The sequence below is a fragment of the Chiloscyllium punctatum genome, chromosome 52 (assembly GCF_047496795.1).
Source record: "Chiloscyllium punctatum isolate Juve2018m chromosome 52, sChiPun1.3, whole genome shotgun sequence".
NCBI lineage: Eukaryota > Metazoa > Chordata > Chondrichthyes > Orectolobiformes > Hemiscylliidae > Chiloscyllium > Chiloscyllium punctatum.
The window spans coordinates 13,485,759-13,508,045 of NC_092790.1; the positions used below are offsets into that span (position 1 = coordinate 13,485,759).

At 44.9% G+C, this 22,287-nt stretch overlaps 1 protein-coding gene, 2 long non-coding RNA genes and 1 pseudogene across 4 annotated transcripts in view; 2 read left to right on the plus strand and 2 right to left on the minus strand.

Moving 5' to 3' along the window:
* LOC140470800 (uncharacterized) overlaps nt 1–9,586 on the minus strand; it is a 29,772-nt gene extending 20,186 nt beyond the window's left edge. Inside the window, exon 1 of the long non-coding RNA XR_011956721.1 lies at nt 9,375–9,586. This is a non-coding gene — a long non-coding RNA (uncharacterized lncRNA). The remainder of the gene's footprint in view (nt 1–9,374) is intronic.
* On the plus strand, nt 709–1,458 carry LOC140470870 (histone H2A-like; annotated as a pseudogene).
* Nucleotides 1,905–2,310, minus strand: LOC140471010 (histone H4). Its single transcript, XM_072566918.1, has one exon. The coding sequence runs from the start codon at nt 2,308–2,310 to the stop codon at nt 1,999–2,001; it is 312 nt and encodes a 103-aa protein (XP_072423019.1). The 3' UTR covers nt 1,905–1,998.
* The window catches only part of LOC140470801 (uncharacterized), a 678,281-nt gene continuing 662,247 nt past the window's right edge, over nt 6,254–22,287 (plus strand). For both annotated transcript variants that reach the window (XR_011956722.1, XR_011956723.1), the window contains exon 1: nt 6,254–6,456. This is a non-coding gene — a long non-coding RNA (uncharacterized lncRNA). The remainder of the gene's footprint in view (nt 6,457–22,287) is intronic.

Consider the following 22,287-nt stretch of genomic DNA (forward strand, 5'->3'; position numbering starts at 1 on the left):
GGGGTTGGAGAGAGACGATCAAGCGCCATTGAGTCATTTTTCATCTTGCTTGTTCACCCCGGCAGACAAATGCTCACGTCTTTCACTCCCACGATTGATGCATTTTACCTTCTGACTTACTTTTCATTTCCAGTGCACGGGTTTGATCCGATTTTTCGCAATGCAAAATAAATCTTCCTGCTGTCGGTGACTTTCAAACAGAACCGAGAGAACACAGCTACCGGACTGAAGCGTGAAGCTTTTGCTGAATCTAATCGAGAACAATAAGGAAGGACAGCTTTAAAATATCGTCTTAAAAAACGTGTTGGCCCTCGATTCTGAGCCGTAAGAATGCTGTGTGCTGCTTTATCAGCATATCGGGGTGGTACTGAAATGTGAAAAGAAAAGAGGTTGCAGACTGCAGTGTTTGGCCTGTTTTGTTTCAGCTTCTTCTCAAGGTTAAGAAAATAACCCACTCTCAAGATCACATACAGATCGGCAAATGAGGGAGAGTAAGAGCGTGTGAATTATACGCTTGTAAACTAAAAGTAAATTAACATGAGTGTTAATGTTTTTTGTACTTCCACAGATTTTTTATACTTCATTATTCAGGTAAAACATACTCCTTTGTTTGGAAATTGGCGGGCTTTTCAATTTTGAAAGAAAGCGGTTGATGAATTGGCGCTTGTCGTTTCCGTCCTGCTCCCCGTGCCCTCTCCGGATTGGGAAATGAAGCAGAATCCTGATTGGGAATTGAAACATCATGTGGAGATACTGACCAATCCGAAATGTCCGCCCCCAAACTTCCTCCCGAAGGTATAAGAGGCCGCAATGTGGGCGGAGTCCAGCATTCTCTGTGACAGTGTTTGTGCGATTGTGGCAATGTCTGGAAGAGGAAAGGGCGGTGGGAAAGGTCGCGCCAAGGCGAAGTCTCGATCGTCCCGGGCTGGCCTGCAGTTCCCGGTGGGCCGTGTTCACAGGCTCCTGAGAAAGGGTAACTATGCTGAGCGTGTGGGTGCCGGAGCGCCGGTCTATCTGGCTGCGGTGCTGGAGTATCTGACGGCTGAAATCCTGGAGCTGGCCGGCAACGCGGCCCGGGACAACAAGAAGACCCGCATCATCCCCAGGCACCTGCAGCTGGCCGTGCGCAACGACGAGGAGCTCAACAAGCTGCTGGGAGGGGTGACCATCGCTCAGGGCGGGGTGCTGCCTAATATCCAGGCCGTGCTGCTGCCCAAGAAAACTTCCGCTGCTGGATCTGCTAAAAAGTGAAGAGACTATTCTTGAATCTGACAACCCAAAGGCTCTTTTAAGAGCCACTTACAGCATCAGTGAAATGAGCTGCATCGTCTGTCTGATTGAATTACTTTCCTTTTAATGTGCATGGCCCTCGCTACATTTAACATCGCTACATTTCGGTCTCCTTTCTATTGGATACTGTTACTGCCTGTGGCAGCAGAGGAAGATTATATCATAGAACACGATATAATGTCTGGAAAAACATGATTTCACATTACACGGCCACTGCCTGAGTGACCTTTAGGTTTGATCAATGTTCTATGAGGCGAGAATAATGTCACGGGTGTTTCCGATCGGGTTTGGCTTCACATTTCCTTTAACTGCAGCAGTAAGAATTGATTCCTCCCACTGTCTCTGTAGAATATACCTCGGTAATTTATTTTCTGCTCGGTTCATATGCACTTCTTTCCCGCCCCCCGAATAGCCTCTTATCTACACTGTAGGAATACTTGCAAATTTAACATCATTCGCCACGGTAAACAGCAACAAAGTGCAGCGTTCACTCCGAATGCTCTCTACTGGACAGCAGAACACGGTATTAGTAATATTTCGGAAAGGAAATAATTTTAAAATTACGACATATATGAAATAACCAGCAACACGACACTAGGTTCTCCGTATGCGCTGCCTTCCCCGCCCTCAGGTCTCCGCTCTCTTTCGGAAAGTTTGGGTGGCTCTGAAAAGAGCCTTTGGGTTCGCTGGAAAAGGGTCGCTTCATGCTCAGCCGCCGAATCCATAGAGAGTGCGGCCCTGACGTTTCAGAGCATACACCACATCCATGGCGGTGACCGTCTTGCGCTTGGCGTGCTCAGTGTAGGTGACTGCATCCCTGATCACATTCTCCAGGAAAACCTTCAGCACCCCGCGGGTCTCCTCGTAGATCAAGCCGGAGATGCGCTTGACCCCGCCACGGCGAGCCAGGCGCCGGATGGCTGGTTTCGTGATACCCTGGATGTTATCACGGAGCACTTTGCGGTGCCGCTTCGCTCCGCCTTTTCCCAGGCCTTTGCCTCCTTTACCTCTTCCAGACATCTCGCTCCTTCACTCCAACCGCTGCCGAATGAGAGCCGAGCTGCCTCCCCTTCCTTTTTTATAGAGCCCGGCCCGACCTGACTGAGAAAGAGCTGACAGAGAGTGAGAGGCGGGTCCGGAGAGGAAACTGAGTGACTGACAGAGCAGGGAAATGGCTTTGATCATCCAGCTCCGCCTCCAGCTCACTCCCGCCCCAACTGTATCTGGGACTGAACCTTTTCTCCCCAACATTGTCAGACAAGGCGAAAAAACAACACGACGTACATGCACGCCAAGAGCAAAAAACTGGATTCTCACCAGTAATAGCAAAGCCCACTCTGGAACCACAGTAGACAACATAATCACTGCGGGGAAGTCTATTATCAACTAATCGGACCACACCCTTACACCGGAAGAGATTGAAGTCCTGAGTCGGGGTCTCAACTTCTGCTCCACCGCCAAAATGGACCTGTTGGTTCTGGCAGCAGACCCGGAGGAGTTCATCAGACGAATGAGACTCTGGGAGTTCCTTCAAGGTGCCAGCAGTGATCCCAATGAGCCCACTGATGAACTCGAACTGTCATCACAGGGATCTGTAGAGGAGCGACCAAAGAAGGTGTCAACTTGGACCCCACCAGAGGGCCGCTTGCCCTGGGCTTGACATGTATGCTCAAACCGTCAGGAAATATATAAATGCCAGATTCATCAGCTGTACCCACAAGGTAGAGCAAAACGTCACCGCTTCACAACGCAATGTCATCCAGACTCTCAAAAACAATCACAACATTGTCATCAAACCAGTGGCTAAAGGAGGAGCCATTGTACTTCAGAATAGAAGGAACACTGCAGGCAACTACCAGCTGATCCGACCAAATAACACACCCGTGAATTAAACACACTGATCAGAACTTTGGATCAAGTCCTTCAGAGTTCCCCACACACCCTCATCCCATGTACTTCTAGGTGACTTCTACTGCTTTCCAAAGGTACACAAAGCCAACACACCAGAACGTCCCATTGTGTCGGGCAATGGGACTCTGTGAGAATCTCTCTGGCTGTGTGGAAGGCATCTTGAAACCTATTGTACATGGGATTTCCAGCTTCTGTCACGACACTACAGATTTCTTACAGAAACTCAGCACCATTTGAACAATGAATGTTTCCGCACTCTACACCAGCATCCCCCGCAATGATGGCATTGCAGCAACAGCTTTAGTACTCAGCACCAACAACTGCCAATCTCCAAACACCATCCTACAACTCATCCGCTTTATGCTCGATCACAACATCTTCACCTTTGACAAGCAATTCTTCACCCAGACACATGGAACAGCCATTGGGACCACATTTGCACCCCAATATGAAAACATTTTTATGCACAGGTTCGAACAAGACTTCTTCTCTATGCAGGATCTCCAACCAAAATTGTACACTAGGTATATTGACAACATTTTCTTCCTCTGGACCCATGGCGAGGAGTCACTGATAAAACTACACAGTGATATCAACAAGTTTCATCCCACCGTCAAACTCACCATGGACTACTCTCGGCTATCAGTCTCATTCTTAGACACATGCATCTCCATCAAGGATGGACACCTCAGCACCACACTCTACCGCAAACCCACAGACAACCTCACAATGCTACACTTCTCCAGCTTCCACCCAAAACATATTAAAACAGCCATCCCGTATGGACAAGCCCTATGCGTACATTGAATCTGCTCAGATGAGGAGGAACGTGACAGACACCTGGAAGTACTCAGGGATACCCTCACAAGAACGGGGTACGATTCCCAACTCATCAACCGCCAGTTTCGACATGCCACATCAAGGAACCATAATGACCTCCTCAGGAGACAGACACGTGCTGCAACCGACAGGGTACCCTTCGTTGTTCAGTATTTCCCAGGAACTGAAAAACTATGCCATGTTCTTCGTGCCCTGCAACACATTATCAATGAGGATGAGCACCTCACCAAGACATTCACCACACCTCCACCACGTGCCTTTAAATAACCGCCGAACCTTAAACAGATTGTTGTTTGTAACAAGCGGCCCGGCTCTCAGGACAAGTCCATACAACCCTGTCATGGTAGACGCTGCAAAACCTGATACTGGATTAGTGGTGCTGGAAGAGCACAGCAGTTCAGGCAGCATCCAACGAGCAGCGAAATCAACATTTCGGGCAAAAGCCCTTCATCAGGAATAAAGGCAGTGAGCCTGCAGCATGGAGAGATAAACTAGAGGAGGGTGGGGGTGGGGAGAGAGTAGCATAGAGTACAATGGGTGAGTGGGGGAGGAGATGAAGGTGATAGGTCAAAGAGAAGAGGGTGGAGTGGATAGGTGGAAAAGAAGATAGGCAGGTCGGACAAGTCAAGGAGACAGTAACTGAGCTGGAAGTTTGAAACTAGGATGAGGTGGGGGAAGGGGAAATGAGGAAGCTGTTGAAGTCCACATTGATGCCCTGGGGTTGAAGTGTTCCGAGGCGGAAGATGAGGCGTTCTTCCTCCAGGCATCTGGTGGTGAGGGAGCGGCAGTGAAGGAGGCCCAGGACCTCCATGTCCTCGGCAGAGTGGGAGGGGGAGTTGAAATGTTGGGCCACGGGGCGGTTTGGTTGATTGGTGCGGGTGTCTCGGAGATGTTCCCTAAAGCGCTCTGCTAGGAGGCGCCCAGTCTCTCCAATGTAGAGGAGACCACATCGGGAGCAACGGATACAATAAATGATATTGGTGGATGTGCAGGTGAAACTTTGATGGATGTGGAAGGCTCCTTTAGGGCCTTGGATAGAGGTGATCCTGTCAGAGTGTGGACATAGATACCACCATTACGCGTGGGGACACCTCCCACCTTGTTAGTGGCAGGTACTCATGTGACTCGGCCAACATTGGTCTATCTTATACGTTGCAGGCAAGGATGCCCGGAGGCATGGTACATTGAGGAAACCGAGCAAAGGCTACGACAATGGGTGAATGGGCACCACACAACAATCAACGACAGGAGTGTTCCCTCCCAGTTGGAGAACACTTCCGTGGCCAAGGACATTCGTCCTTGGACCTTTGGGTGACCATCCTCCAAGGTGGACTTCGGGACAGGCAGCAGTGAAACGTGGGTGAGCAGAGGCTGGTAGCTTAGTTCGCTATCCATAGGGAGGGCCTCAACCGGGACCCTGGGTTCATGTAACATTACAGGTGACCACCATTTTATTATAAACACACACAGATACTCCTACACACACACATTCACACACACATAGGCACTCCTATACAGACATACACACAGACACTGACACACACCCTGACAGACATATACACTCCCACACTCACACATGCACCCCCTCACAGACTTAAGACGCTCTGCACTCACTACACACATACACTTTCTCACTCTCACAACCTCCAACCCAGACAGACACACACACACAAAGACCCACATGCACCCACATATTTTGTGGGGTGAATTTGTACTTTCAGGGTTAAAGTGTACCTTACTCAAAAACTGCATGCGTTCATGTAGAATTCTGAGCTCAAAAACTGCATAAATTCATGTAAAACTCCATTATCTCACTTTTTAGATTAGAATCAATCGAAACATCATGGCATAGACAGAGAACACGGGACGAACACCTTCAACATATTGTGTAGCTATCACAATTGTTAACAGCTAAACTGAGAATACAACTTTTTAAAAAAAGGTTTATGATTTACACATGAAAGAAGTGAAATTATCATCATTTTCTAACAGATGAAAGGCATAACAGACAAATAATTTTTCACTGTATCATGTCAACTCCATCACACTGTAAATTTTTGCTATAAAGTCTGTGTTAGGATTGAGCCCTCCACTACCATCTGATGAAGGAGCGTCGCTCCGGAAGCTGGTGTGCTTCCAATTCAACCTGTTGGACTATAACCTGGTGTTGTGTGATTTTTCACTTTTCTCCCGAAAGCTGACTTTTCCTCAGTAGAGGAGCGCATGCGTGAGGCCCTCCCCCAGCGCTGCCATTGAGGAGCATTTACTCAGTGAGTACAAGAGGTTTGTTTGAAACAGACCGCAATGGAGAGATCAGCGCCCAGGGAAGTGAGGGAACAGCAGGCTCCTTCCAGCAGCACATCGGGATGGGAGCCTGGGACACAGAGGGGGCTCCGAGATCGGGATTGATTCGAGGTGAGTTCAGGGAGAACCGGGGGCTGTTTGTAAGAGGCCGAGCGGAGCAGGAACTGGCCCCGGAACTTGGAGTGAGCGGGCTGGGGGGAAGAGAGAGGCCTTTCTCGGGCTGTGTGTGGGCCTGCTGAGGGAGGCAGAGCGGGAAGAAGCTGCTGTGGGTTGGTCTTGTGGTTTACAATCCTCTCAACATTTTTTTACTTTCAATCTGTTTCCCGCTCTTTCTTGAGGTAGTGTGGACCAATTGTAGGAATGGGATACTCTTGTAAAAGGACATACACTGGGGTCTTGGTGAAAACATTAGCAATAGCGCCATTTTTCATATTTCTAACAGGTAGTTGGGGAGTTGGATGTTCAACTGTGTAAGCATCCTGGTGGTTGAGTACTCCCATTCATCGTGCTGTGCATTTGTTGCTCAGTTTCTGGATTTCACTCAACTGATATCAAGGTAAAAATCACACAACACCAGGTTCTCGTCCAACAATTTTTTTGGAAGCACTTGATGTGTAACATTGTGCACTCCAGTCCAACACCAACATCTCCAAATCAACTGGTATCGAATCACATGAAAAACAAACAATCCCCAGACAGAGAGCAGCAATGAATGTGACAATGATCAGTTCAATATTGCCATATTGCCAGACTAGCCTCATGTTGATTGACAGGTGGTGTCCCTGTGTCTTCCTCCAGAAAAATACCTGAGGGACGAAGACACTGTAATACTTTCTCAGTTCAAAGCAAAGAGTGACCAGCTGCCTCTAACAAACAAAAGATATGTAGCCCATTGACGTTTACACACCAGTGTTGGAGATAGATAAACTGAGTCCTCATCCAAAATAGACATTCAGAAACAACATTAAAATCTGCAATTATTAAGAGCATCTTCAAAGTTACAATGAAGATAGACAAATAGGCCACATTGTTGCATTGTTTCAACAATCGTCCGTGAAGGAAGGGTTAAGTACAGAGATGGGGGGAAACTGTGCTCACTGACAGGGCAAGAGTTACCGGAGAATCGTCGAGTCATAGAGATGTATAGTATGTTAACAGACCCTTCGGTCCAACTTGTCCATGCCGACCAGATATCCTAACCTAATCTGGTCCCATTTGGCAGCACTTAGCCCATCTCTCTCTCAACCCTTCCTATTCATATTGTTAAAGTACAGATTTGAGACAGCCCAGGGAATCCCTTGGGGACTCAGATCTGTAAGCCTCTCTTGGTTCGTCCTGGAGATTATACACTTTGGTAGTCTGGAATAAAAACCTCTTACAAACAGTTTAATTTAACTTTAGCCTTCCCCTTTAATTACCAATAGTATCAGTGTTACAACATAACATTGACACCTATAATTCAGGCTAGCTGAGGTTCTATAACCTTAGAAAAGTAGGGTACCAGCTCTTTCTTTAATAGCCCTTGCAGACAACTCCACTCTTCTTTCTCAAACAGGCTTCCTTTTTACAAAACTTTACAAAAAACACTGCATGTTCTTAATTAGATAGACAATGGAAAGGCAACAATTCGTAAGGAAGAGAAGTTAATTAAAAGGTCTGTGCGCGCTTAACTGATCACTCCTGTAGGCCCTTAGCCATCCATCAGGTGGGAAAAACAGATCCAGCCGAGTCACTGCCTCTTGGTGAGGTAAGTCCCTGTCATAAAGAGGTATCAGTCTAAACTAAGTGGGAGAGGTCATAAGGCAACCTTGCACAGCTTGCATGTCAGAGATCATTGTTTTACAAAATGGCATCTGAGCGAGGAGGGCAAACTGACGATAAAATGGCTTCCTGACAGATTGTGTCAGAATCTCTTCAATGTTAGGTTTAGAATAGTTTTTAAGCTAGGAGCAGACTCCTGCTTTTTATCTTAAGCACAAAATCATTCTATGACTGAGGCTGAATGGTGAAATTTTAAATGATTCATTAGTCTCAAATTAAACATGCTTTCTTTTCAGAGTTGTGTTTCAAATTCAAAGATGACAGAAGATAAGAATAGATTACTTACAGTGTGGAAACGGGCCCTTCCGTCCAACAAGTCCACACCGACCCGCCGAAGCGCAACCCAACCATACCCCTACATTTACCCCTTAGCTAACGGGCAATTTCGCATGGCCAATTCACCTGACCTGCACATTTTTGGACTGTGGGAGGAAACTGGAGCACCCAGAGGAAACCCACGCAGACACGGGGAGAATGTGCAAACTCCACACGGACAGTTGCCTGAGGCGGGAATTGACCACAGCGTGTCTGGCGCTGTGAGGCAGCAGTGCTAACCACAGTGCCACCGTGCCGCCCACAAACCTGATGAGTTAGAACTGACAGTGGGTCAGTCGTGGTGTGTAGGAACACCAAGTAAATTCAAGATTAGATTAGATTATTTACAGTGTGCAACAGGCCCTTTGCCCCAACAAATGCTTCTCAATATTACATTTTAGAGTTTGTATTTCATAATCAGTAATGGGTACTCAAAATCATCATGAAGTCCCAAAATGCAAATAAATTCCAAACATTCATCTCTCTCTCACACTCTCACTCACACACAATAAGAATCCATTATAATTGATAGTACCTGACCATTTATTACAAAGCTTTTGACATGCTTCTGACATGATACAAAGTTTCCGAGATCACAATCAAACAATGTCATTAAATTCATAAGTTAACAACTGTGAATGTTATCACTCGGTGTCTTTTTTTTACATAGATTCATTGATGTTAAGGCAAATATTCTTAATTGCTTTACAGCATCCTGTTCTCACTTGGTGAGAACAAATTTTTTTTTTTATCTTCTGCACATCCTAGTTTCCCCCTTTTGTGGCCTGATGCCTCCCTGTCTGCCCTGTTTATTTTCTTGTGTTCTATAATTCAACATTACATTTAGTCTAAGTATTTAAGGACAAGTTTTAAGGCTTTCTCATTATACTCACTCAGATGCCATTTAAATGTTATAATTGTACCAGGCTCCACCACTTCTCCATGCGCCTTATGATTTTATAAACTTCTATAAGGTCACTCTCCAGGGAAAACAGTTCCAGCCTGTTCAGCCTCTGCACACAGCTCAAATTCTCCAACCGGGATGAAGCATATTTACATGGAGTTTGTGTGACTGAAAAGGACAGAATTAATCCTTTACTGAATACTTGTCACATACCGAGTTGACAATTAAATAACATGAATTTCAAACAGATAATCTATACAGGTAGCTCATGTGCTATACTCGCAACAAGTCCTTTCTATAACACACTGGCAATACAACTTGATAAATGTCTCCCCATTTCTCATCTGCCTGAATGTGAGGTTCTCCATTTCCTCATTAAGACATCATTTTTAAGATAATAACAATCAGGGATACATTTGGGTTCATTTTGTGTATGCCTTTTGATACAATTGCTTTAAATTTTCATCTTTTTGCTGTAACTCAGTTAATTTATTTGAGCTAAAGATGTCTGCTTTGTCATCTCTGTTCCTGGTTTGTCTCAACTATCTGATCAAACAGGGTCTCTGCTAATTTCCCTTCAACTTTCTTATCTGTACTCTTTGACTTTCCTGTTTCAACTGGTGACTTTGTGACCTCGTTACCACACAGTCAGGAAACATCCCAGGATGTGTGTCCTGCAGTAGTCCAGTTGCCTGAATTTCCATTGGCTTTTCAACCACAATCAGCACTTCCACCAGTGAATCAGCAACATCATTAACAAGGACAAACTGTATTTCCAGAGCTGAAAGTTTGTCCAGTACACCTATGACTTCTCCCCTCTTCACTCGACACTCTAACCTCACTTCTTACAAATGAGCATTCCTTATTTCAATGTGAATTCCAGTTACTCATACCTTTTCTGGCAATAGTCCTTTAGCGCTACATATATCTTCATCTTTTAGCATCACAGATTGAGACGATACTTATATCTCTGAATATTGCTACCTCTTTACCTGCTGCTCCTGGCCTATGTGAGTAAACTTTACTTTCACGGTGTATGGTTTAAGAAGATCTGGCACTTCCTCCATAAACAACCTCCAACCAGCTTGTACATTCTGGTGCAGCTTTCTAGTCTCCACAGTGGTCTCTGTTACCACTCCAACAAATTTCACTGGCTTGTCCTGTTTTCCTACATCTGGCATCTCAGTGCTTTTCCGAACCCACTAATACTGATTCCATGTGGCCTACTTTATTGAAAACACCAGAGCTTTTTCACTTGTCTTTCCCCTTCAAGGGTTTCCTTTTTACCCTGTGATAAATTATCCTTATGCTCTTCACAGAGATCTAATTTTTACTTTCCATGTGAGAATTTCTCTTATACACAATTATTACCCCTCATGGATTGAAATTGATTTTAATTTATTGATCAACTCAATTATCAACCATTTCTGAAGCCAGTCTTACTGTTCGAACTGTCTGCTCTTATATGTGCGTTGTCATTACATCAGGAAGAGAATTTTTGAACTCCTGTCTACGTGCCAATTACCAAAGTTCAAACTCCCTCTTTCTTTCTTCCATTCCTCTCTCTTCTCCCTCTCTTCTGCTTTTAATTGTAATTCAAACTGTTTTGTTTCTGTTGCCCTTTCCTTGACTTTTGCCTCTAATTCGAGTTGTTTCATTATCAATTGAATGTTAGCCATCTCTAAAGATTCTGATGGCATTTTCAGCAAATTTAAATGGTGAGCTATGACTGTAATTATCCCCCTTTTCCTCATGGAAGGAGGCAGTTGACCTCCAGCTTGTCTGCTAATTCCAGCAGCTTGGTATTAATCACTTATTGCAAAAGAACTGACGCCACCTCTTCCATCCCAGAAAACTCTTGATGACTCAAAGAGCCATTGCTATCCCAAACACTGTTTCCTGATGAAGGGCTGATGCCCAAAACATTGATTCTCCTACTCCTCAGATGCTGCCTGATCTGCTTGGTTTTCCAGTAACACACGCTCGTCTCTGATCTCCAACATCTGCAGTCTTCACTTTCTCCAAGTGCTGTTTAAACCAATTGACTTCAACACCTGGAACAAAAGACGCTAAGACTTACCACTTGCTGCCTTCCAGTCCAACAAATCAAATCCCAAATCAGAACTAGAGAATAAATATTGCAAACAGCCCCCAATCTGTTATGGAACAGGCCAGACACCCTCCAATCATTTCAAGAAAGTAACCCAGACCCTAACTTTGCTAATTGTTTTAAGTGGGTGTAACAAAGATATTCCAGGAGGGATGCAGCTGGTCAAACCAGTAGTTTTAAACCAAACAGTTTGATTTACACATTTACCGAATGATACACAAACAAGAGAGAACAGAATACTAAATAACCTAAAAATCCAAAAACCCAACAGACTATACCAACTTAATGATGATGTTCTCAACATTTACAACAATCCCCATAAATACCCCTTGGCACAAAAGGTAAAGTCAAACACAGGGTCTTACAGGAGAGATGTCAGAGAGAGAGTACCATCATGGACTGGCTTCATTGGGTTCAGCAACCTTTTCAACTGCCTGACTGCTTTCAGTCAATAGCCAGACAGCCAAAAACCAAATCAAGCCAGAGAAAAGCTGAGCTGGGAAAACTGGGCCACTCCCCTCTCATAGTACAAGTGTTCTTCTTAAAACTGTGGAAGCCTTTTGACTGAGGCATTACCTGTTAGCTATAATCAAAATGGCCCTAAAACCCATCAACTCCGACATTGCGGAACCCAGGTCTTTACAAGCTTTGTTAAAGGAGCAGCAGCATCACAGCAGACTGCTCCAAGAACTAATACCCTGAGGGATACAGGATAATGAACTGAATTGGATCCGAAGTTGGCTCAGTCACAGGAAAGAAAGGATAATGATCAATGGTGGCCATTGTGAATGGAAAGCTGTTACAAGCGGTGCTCTGCATGAGTCAGTGTTGGGCCCTCTGCTGTTTGTTTTATCCATTAATGATTTGGAGTTGCGTATGTTGGGCAAATTTGTGAAATTTGCAGATGACCCAAAAAACGAATTCCAGATACCCACCACTCTCTGCATAAAAAAAACATTTTCCTCGTGAATTCTAATCCTACAGCCACATAACTTGAATCCGTGATCCCTGGTTTTTGAACTCTCTGCTAAAGGAAATAGGTTCCTCCTGTCTAATGTCTCCCACTCTCTAGTTAGTTAAAAATCACAACACCAGGTTATCGTTGAACAGATTTATATGGAAGTGTACGCTTTCAGAGTGCTGCTCCTTCATCTGGTAGCTCACTATTTAGTATTGTGTAGTGGATAATGTGGAGGATAGCTGTAAGCTCCAAAACTATACAGATGGTTTGGTAGAGTGGGCAAGAACATGGCATATGAAGTTCAGCTCTGATAAGTGTCAGGGAATGTATTTTGGGAAGTCAGACGGGAAATGGGAATTGACAATAAATGGGAATATTCTGAGGGGGACAGGTTAGATGAGAGATCTTAGTGTGCAAATGCTCAGGTCCCTAAAGATAGAAGGGGCTGTAAAGAAGGCACGTGGAATGCTCTCCTTCATTGGCAGAGGGTCGAATACAAAAATAAGGAAATAACAATGAAACAGTGTGAGGCACTGGTGGCTGCAACAGGAATATTGTGTGCAGTCAGGTCATCACATTACAGGAAGGACGTCATTGCTGTGGAGGGAGTGCAGAAGAGATTTACTATCAGGAGAGATTGGAGATATTGGGGTTGTATTCCTTGGAACAGTGCCATGATCAAGGAATACAGGGCGACACTCGTACCCACGGGTCCAGTTATCACGATTTCAGTTACCCGTTGTTTACAGTGGTCTGAGCAGATAAAAGGCAATGTTCCAGAACCAGGGACCAGGAGAATGCCGGAAGGTATATTTCCCATTTAAATTAATGGTTTTGCACCTATGTGCAATTTTGCGTTTCCGCTGTAGGTCCTGGAACCCATACCCCATGGGTAATAGGGTCTACAATACTAAGTAGTGAGCTACCTGATGAAGGAGCAGCACTCTGAAAGCGTACACTTCCATATAAATCTGTTGAACTATAACCTGGTGTTGTGATTTTTAACTAACTAGAGAGTGGGAGACATTAGACAGGAGGAACCTATTTCCTTTAGCAGAGAGTTCGAAAAGCAGGGATCACTGATTCAAGTTATGTGGCTGTAGGATTAGAATTCACGAGAAAAATGTTTTTTTTTATGCAGAGAGTGGTGGGTATCTGGAATTCGTTGCCTGATTTGGTGGTGTAGGCAGAGACCTTTACATATTTTGAAACAAAAATTCCCCGGAACTGAGCCTCAAGTGTTGTAAACTGCAAGGTTACAGGCAGTGCCAGGATGGTGGGATGAGAAAGGGCATGTAGGCATGGACAAGATGGGCTGAATGCCCCACGCCCCACCCAAAAGCTGTATTATTTTTTATGATTTTCCAGTTATCAATGAGACCAGACCAGTCAATGCTGTGTGAATATGTAAATATATTTACCATATACCGAAAGTTACAGTTTGATAACTACACCCACACATTCACCAAATAGGAACTGACAGGCATAGATCAATAACGAAACTCACATATCCACATACCCACTTGCATCAGGTGGCCCCATTCATGGAGCTGTATGGGTGTTGTTTAGTTTCTGAATCTCACTCAACTGTTATTAGAATTTTAAGAAAAAATGGACAAGGAGCAGCTCAGCAGGAGTGGAATCAGACCCGTGGTTCTGTTTAAATTGCTGGCTTTAAACAAAAAAAATCCTCGTGATGAGAAACTGAATGTTACATTGATGTTGCCAATCACAACTGATGTTGATTTACAGGAGGTATCTCTTCTGTCTTCCTCCAGGCAAGTACTCAAAGGAGCAAGATAATGTTATATTCCCTCGGTACAGAGCCAAGTGTGACCAGCTGCTTCAAACAAACAGCAGGTATGTTACTGCTGTCAGAGCGAAGAACATCCTTTCAACAGACAATAGGTGCAGGAGTGGGCCATTCTGCCTTTCGGGCCAGCAGAACCATTCATTATGATCATGGCTGATCATCCTCAATCAGTATCCTGTTCCTGCCTTATCCCCATAACCCTTGATTCCACTATCCTTAAGAGCTCTATCCAACTCTTTCTTGAAAGTATCCAGAGACTTGGCCTCCACAGCCTTCTGGGGCAGAGCATTCCACACACCCACCACTCTATGGGTGAAGAAGTTTTTCCTCAACTCTGTTCTAAGTGGCCTACCCCTTATTTTTAAACTGTGTCCTCTGGTTCGGGACTCGCGCATCAGTGGAAACATTCTTCCTGCCTTCAGAGTGTCCAATTCTTTAATAATCTTATACATCTCAATCAGATCCCCTCTCAGCCTTCTAAATTCAAGTATATACAAGCCCAGTTGCTCCAATCTTTCAGCGTAAGATAGTCCCGCCATTCCGGGAATTGACCTTGTGAACCTATGCTACACTCCCTCAATAGCCAGAATGTCTTTCCTCAAATTTGGAGACCAAAGCTGCGCACAATATTCCAGGTGCGATCTCACCAGGGCCCTGTCCAGCTGCAGAAGGACCTCTGCTTCTATTCTCAATTCTTCTTGTTATGAAGGCCAGCATGCTATTAGCTTTCTTCACTACCTGTGAACCTGCATGCTAGCTTTCATTGACTGATGTACAAGAACACATACATCTCGTTGTACTGCCCCTTTATCTAACTTGACTCCATTTAGGTAGTAATCTGCCTTCCTGTTCTTGCCACCAAAGTGGATAACCACACATTTATCCACATTAAACTGCATCTGCCATGCATCTGTCCACTCGCCTAGCCTGTCCAGGCCATCCTGTACTCTCCTAACATCCTCTTCACATTTCACCCGGCCACCCAGCTTTGTCTCATCAGCAAATTTGCTAGTATTACTTTGAATACCTTCATCTCTATCATTAATGTACATCTTAAAAAGCTGCGGTCCCAGCACTGATCCCTGCGGCACACCACTGGTCACTGCCTGCCAAAAGGGAGCTGTTTATCACTACTTTTGGTTTCCTGTCAGCCAACCAATTTTCAATCCATGTCAGTATTTTGTCCCTAATACCATGTGTTGTAATTTTGCTCATAACCTCCTGTGTGGGACTTCATTGAAGTCTTTCTGAAAGTCCAGGTTTACTACATCCACTGGATCGCCCTTATCCATCTTCAGAGTTACATCCTTAATAAATTCCAGAAGTTTAGCCAAGCAAGATCAAAGTTTGTGAGAAGATTTGTAGCTCGGATGCTCGTTGTTGTGGTTCTGTTCGCCGAGCTGGAAATTTGTTTTGCGGACGTTTTGTCCCCTGTTTAGGTAACATCCTCAGTGCCTGGCGCTTCTGTGTTGTTTCCTCTGGCATTTATACTGGTCAAGCACGATTTCTCCTTCATAAATCCATGCTGACTCTGACCTCTCCTGTTAATGCTAGCCAGATGTGTTGTAATTTCATCTTTTATGATTGACTCCAGCATTTTTCCCACCACTGAGGTCAGACTAACTGGTCTATAATTCTCTGTTTTCTCTCCCCCTCCTTTCTTAAAAAGTGGGACAATATTAGCCACCCTCCAATCCGCAGGAACTGATCCTGAATCAATAGAACATTGGAAAATGACCACCAATGCCTCCACGATTTCCAGAGCCACCTCCTTCAGTATTCTGGGATGCAAACAATCAGGTCCTAGGACTTATTAGCCTTCAGACCTAACAGTCTCTCCGACACCATTTCCTGCCTAATATAAATTACCTTCAGTTCAGGTCCTTCAGCTACTATTCCATCTGGGAGATTGCTCGTGTCTTCCCCAGTGAAGACAGATCTAAAGTGCCAATTCAACTCTTCTGCCATTTCTTTGTTCCCTGTAATAAATTCACCCGTTTCTGTGTTCATGGGCCCAATTCTAGTCTTAACCATTTGTTTTCTTTTCACATACCTAAGAAAGCCTTTACTATCCTCCTTTATATTTTTGGCCAGTTTACCTTCATACCTTATTTTTTTCTTTGCGTATTATCTTTTTAGTTATCCTCTGTTGTTCTTTAAAAGCTTCCCAATGCTCCGATTTCCCACTCATCTTTGCTATGTTATACTTTTTCCCTTTTGTCTTGTATGGTCCTTAACTTCTCTCGTCAGCCACGCCCACCCCTGCCTCCACTTAGGATCTTTCTTCTTTTTTGGAATGAACTGATCCTGCATCTTCTGCATTATACCCAGAAATGCCTGCCATTGTTGTTCCACTGCCATCCCTGCTCGGGTATTGCAGCATTGAACTGTGGCCAGCTCCTCCCTCATAGCTCCATACTTCCCCTTATTCAACTGAAATATTGTCACTACCGATTCTACCCTCTCCCTTTCAAATTGCAGATTAAAGCTTATTGTATTGTGGTCACTATCTCCAAATGGCTCCTTTACTTCGAGGTCCCTAATCAAATCCGGTTCGTTGCACACCTTTCCAGAATTGCTTTCTCCCTGCTCGGCTGCAGCACAAGTTGTTCTAAGAATCTATCTCTGAGATACTCCAGAAACCCCCTTTCTTGGGGTTCAGTACCATCCTGATTCTCCCAGTCTACCTGCATGTTGAAATCCCCCATAACAACTGTAGTAATATCTTTGCGACAAGCTAATTTTAGCTCCTTATTCAACTTACACACCACATCCAGGCTATTGTTTGGGGGCCTGTAGATAACTCCCATCAGGGTCTTTCTATCCTTAGAATTTCTCAGCTCTCTCCATACTGACTCTACATCCACTGATTCTAGGCCCCCCGCACAATGGACTGAATATCATTCCTTACCAACAGGGCCCCCCACCCCCTCTGCCAGTCAGTCTCTCCTTACGATAGCACGTATAGCCTTGAATATTCATTTCTCAGGCCATGTCCACTTGAAGTCACGTCTCAGTTATCCCCACAACATCGTAACTGCCAATTTCCAAATGAGCCTCAAGCTCACCCACCTTATTTCTAATGCTTCGTGCATTCATATATAATATTTTAATTTGTTACACCCCTCACCCTTCCTATCAATCCCTATTTCACTTGACCTTATGGCATGATCCTTTTTTGAGTTTTCTGCTCCATTGATTCCATTGTCTTTCTTGACTTCTCTTGTTCTAACTTTCCCTTAACTTCCTTCTTAAACTTCCAGTTTGTCCCCTCCCCCCTATCTAGTTTAAATGCAGCTGTGTTGCAGTGGCAAACCTACCTGCCAGAATGCTAGTCCCCCACCTATTAAGGTGCAAACCGTCCCTCTTGTATAATTTATCCTTACTGCTAAACATACCCCAGTGATCCAAGAATTTAAATCCTTGCTTCCTGCACCAGTTCCCCAGCCACACATTCAAGTCCATTATCTCCCTGTTCCTGTCCTCTCCAGCCCGATGAACTAGAAGCAAACCAGGGATAATCACCCTGGATGTCCTGCTTTTCAGCCTTCTCCGAAGTCCCGCTGTAGAATGTCTCTCCTCTTCTTTCCACAGTCACAGAGTGGATTGAGTCAGGTTCATATTGAGCTCCATTTCCAGAGAGATATGTTAAAACCAAGAGTCAAACACCACCAAGGAAATAGAAGTTTATATTTTTTAATCTAGATTCTCAATGCATGCTACCTGGTTCCAATCAATTTGAGTGAATCCTCATCTGAAATATACATTGCATTAAATCTGAACATAGAACGGTACAGCACAGGGTCCTTCAGCCCACAACGTTGTCCCGAACATGGCGCTGAAATTACGGCAAACAGAAACACACGGCAACAATGCAGGGTCAATGGTACATCTTTTCGGGGAACACTGGAGCAAAGGGACCTCCGAGTTCACATGTATCATTCTCTGAAGGTGGCCAGGCAAGCCTAAACCATTGTGAAGAAGGTTTATAGGATCACTGGTCAGTGCATTGACAACAGGAGTTGAGATCAGAATAAATTGCCCAACACCATTGAGCTAAATATTGATGTCCCCAGAATCCATACAGTGTGGAATGAGACCATTCAGTCTGTCCCAAACCAGTGAAGAGAATTCCACCCAGACTCCAAGCCTACCCAGTCCCCAACCCTACCCCTATAACCCTGCATTAACCATGGCCAATCCCCCGAACCTGAACATCATAGAATCCTACAGCATGGAAGCAGGCCTTTCAGTCCATCAGGTCCATATACTGACCCTCTGAAAAGCATCCAATGCCGGCCCAACACCCTCTCTAATCCCTGTAACCCTCCATTTCCCTTGGCTCATCCTCCTAGCCTGCATAACTCTCACACTATGGGCAAGTTAGTATAACCAACTTAGTATAACCAATCCATCTAAACTCCACGTCTTTGGACTGTGTGGGGTACTTACCCAAGGCTGGAATTATTCCTGGGTCCCTGGAGCTGTGAGGCAGCAATGCTAACAACTGAGCTACCATGCCACCCAATGTTTTTGCCACTGGCCATGAAGGGGTTGGTTAGCTCAGTTGATTCTGTAGTTGGCTTACAATGTATCGTCACGCTGACAGCATGCGGTTCAATTGCTGGTCTGGTTGAGGTTGCTGTGAGTGATCATTCCCTGTGCCTTAGATGTGGTGACCCTCAGGTTAAAACATAAAACAGTTGTTGCTTTTTCTCTCTTTTTCTCCACCCCCACCCCCCCCCCCCCCCCCCCCCCCCCCCCCCGCCCCTGAGACAATGGTGAACTTACATTAACCGTCTGCTAAAAACATAACTTTGCTGATTAAAAATTAATTGCCTCTTTCTCACTGCAAAATAACTTGTGTGTTTCCTTCCTGCTGCACCATGAGAGTGACCCGTAAATGAAAGAAAAGACATTTTACCAATGGTATGTATAGAACATAGAAAAGTACAAAACAGGCCCTTTGGCCCATGATGTTGTGTCGAGATTTAAACCTAATGTAAAATATAGTAACTTACAAGAGTAAATTATAGTAAATATACACATCCCTGAACTCACTGCTATCCATGTGCATGTCCAGCAGTCAATTAAATGTCCCTAATGACTCTGCTTCCACCAGCACAGCTGGCAACGCATTCCATGCATTCACAACTCTCTGTGTAAAGAACCTATCTCTGACGACTCCTTTATACCTTCCTCCTAATATCTTCAAACTATGACTTCTCATACCAATCAATCCTGCCCTGGGGAAAAGTCTCTGGCTATTTACTCAATCTATTCCTCTCAATATTTTGTACACCTCAATCAGGTCTCCTCTCTTCCTCCTTCTCTCCAGAGAGAAAAGACCAAGCTTATTCAACCTTTCTTCATAAGGCAAGCGGTCCAGTCCAGGCAGCATCCTGGTAAACCTTCTTTGCACTCTCTCCAAAGTCTCTGTATCTTTCCGATAGTAGGGTGACCAGAACTGGACACAATATTTCAAGTGTGGTCTCACCAGGGACTTGTGGAGCTGCAGCAAAACCTCACATTTCTTAAACTCGATCCCTCTGTTAATGAAAGCCAAAACACCATATGCTTTCTTGACAACCCTATCCATTGGGTGACAACTTTGAGGGATATATGCACTTGCACACCCAGATCCCTCTGTTCCTCCACACTGCCAAGAATCCTGTCGTTAATCCTATATTCAGCATTCAAGTTCGACCTTCCAAAATGCATTACTTTGCATTTATCCAGGTTGAACTCCATCTGCCATTTCTCAGCCCAGCTCTGCATTCCTGTCTATGTCGCGCTGCAGCCTGCAGTAGTCCTCTATACTATTGATGACACCTCCAGCCTTTGTGTCATCTGCAAATTTACTAAACCATCCCTCAACCTACTCATCCAAGTCATTTATAAATACGAAAAGAGCAGAGGCCCAAGAACCGAGCCCTGCGGGACCCCACTCAGCACTGACCTCCAGGCAGATTACTTTCCATCCACAATCACTCTCCGCCTTCTGTCAGCCAGCCAATTCTGAATCCAGATAGCCAAATCTCTCTGAATCCTATACTTCCTGACTTTATGAATGAGCCTACCATGCGGAACCCTATCAAATGTCTTGCTGAAGTCCACATACACCACATCCACTGCTCGACTGTCATCGACTTGTCTTGACACCTCCTCAAAGAACTCAATAAGATTTGAGGCATGACCTGCCCCTCATAAAGCCACACTGACTGCCTTTAATCACACTATGCTTTGCCAAATAGTCATAAATTCAATCCCTCAGAATTCTTTCCACAACTTTGCTGACCACAGATGTAAGACTGACTGGTCTGTAATTGCCAGTCATTTCCTTATTACCCTTCTTGAAAAGAGGAACAACATTTGCCTCCTTCCAATCCTCCGGTACTCCCGTGAGGAGGCAAATATCCTCGCCAGCAACTTAGCAACCTCCTTTTTTGCTTCCAGGAGCAGCCTAGGGTAAATCTGGTCTGGCCCTGGGGACTTATCAATCTTAATGTTTTCCGAAATTTCTAGCATATCAACTTCTTCAATCGTGATTGGGTCAAGACTGTGTCACAGCTCCTAAGTTTTCATTTACAACAAGTTCCCTTTCCTTGGTGAAAGCCAAAGCAAAAAACTCATTTAGGGCTTCCCCTATCTGCACAAGTTCCCTCCGCTATCCCTGATCGGCCCTACCTTCTCTTATTCATCACGTATGAGTAAAATGCCTTTGGGTCCTCCCTAATCCTTCTTGCCAAACGTTTTTTGTGCCCCCTCCTGGCTCTCCTCAATCTATTTCTGAGCTCCTTTCTCGCAAGCCTGTAATCCTCTAAAGCTGTGCTAGATATTTGGTTCCTCCACCTTACATAAGCTGTCATCTTCCGTTTGACAAGAGGTTCCTCTGTTCTCATCATCCAAGGTTTCTCAATCATACCCCTTCTTTCCTGTCTCAGAGGAACAAATTTGTGCATCACTCACAACAACTGCTCCTTCAATAGTATCCACATGTCTGCTGTGCCCTTTCTGTGGAACAATTGCTCCCAGTCTGTACTTCCCAACTCCTGTCTGATAGCATCATAATTTCTTTTTCCCCAGTTAAATATCTTCCCTCGGTAACTACTCCTTTCACTCTCCAAGGCTATGCTAAATATGAGGCAGTTGTGATCACTTTCACCAAAGTGCTCTCCCACTGTGAGATGTGACACCTGCCCTGGCTCATTGCTGAGCACCAAATCCAAAATGGCTTCTCCCCTCGTCTGTCTGTCCACATACTGAGTAAGGAAACCCTCCTGAACACACACGATAAAAATGGCTCCATCCAAATCATCTGAACTTCGGAGGTTCCAGTCGATATTGGGAAAGTTGAAATCACCCATAACAACAACCCTGCTTCTTTTGCATTTTTCCAGAATCTGCCCGCCTATGAGATCTTCAATCTCTCTACTGCTGTTAGGTGGTCTGTAGAAAACCCCCCAATGCAGTGGCTGTTCCCTTGCTGTTCCTAACTCCCCCCCCCCCCGCCCCCATACTGACTCAGTAGACAATCCTTCCTCAACAACCTTCGGTTCTGTAGCTGTGATGCACTCTCTGATTAGCAATGCTACACCCCCTCCTCTTTTTCCACCCTCCCTGTTCTTTTTAAATGTTCTAAACCCTGGAACATCAAGCAATCCTTCCTGCCCCAGTGAAACCCACATCCCCATTATGGCCACAACATCATAGTCCCCAAGTACTGATCCATGCTCTAAGTTCATCACTCTTATTTCAGATACTGCTTGCATAAAGAAGACACACTTTAACCTATCCTTTAGTTTCATCGCGTAAGAAACCTTCCTGATAGTTTCAATATATCCTGTCACTGTCCTGTCTGCAACTGACCCCCTCTCAGACACGTGGATCTGATTCCCACCCCATTGCCAAACTAGTTTAAACCCTCCCGAATCACACGAGCAAATCTCCCACCCAGGACATTTGTCCCCCTCCAGTTCAGGTGCAACCCGTCCTTCATGTACAGGTCCCGCCTTCTC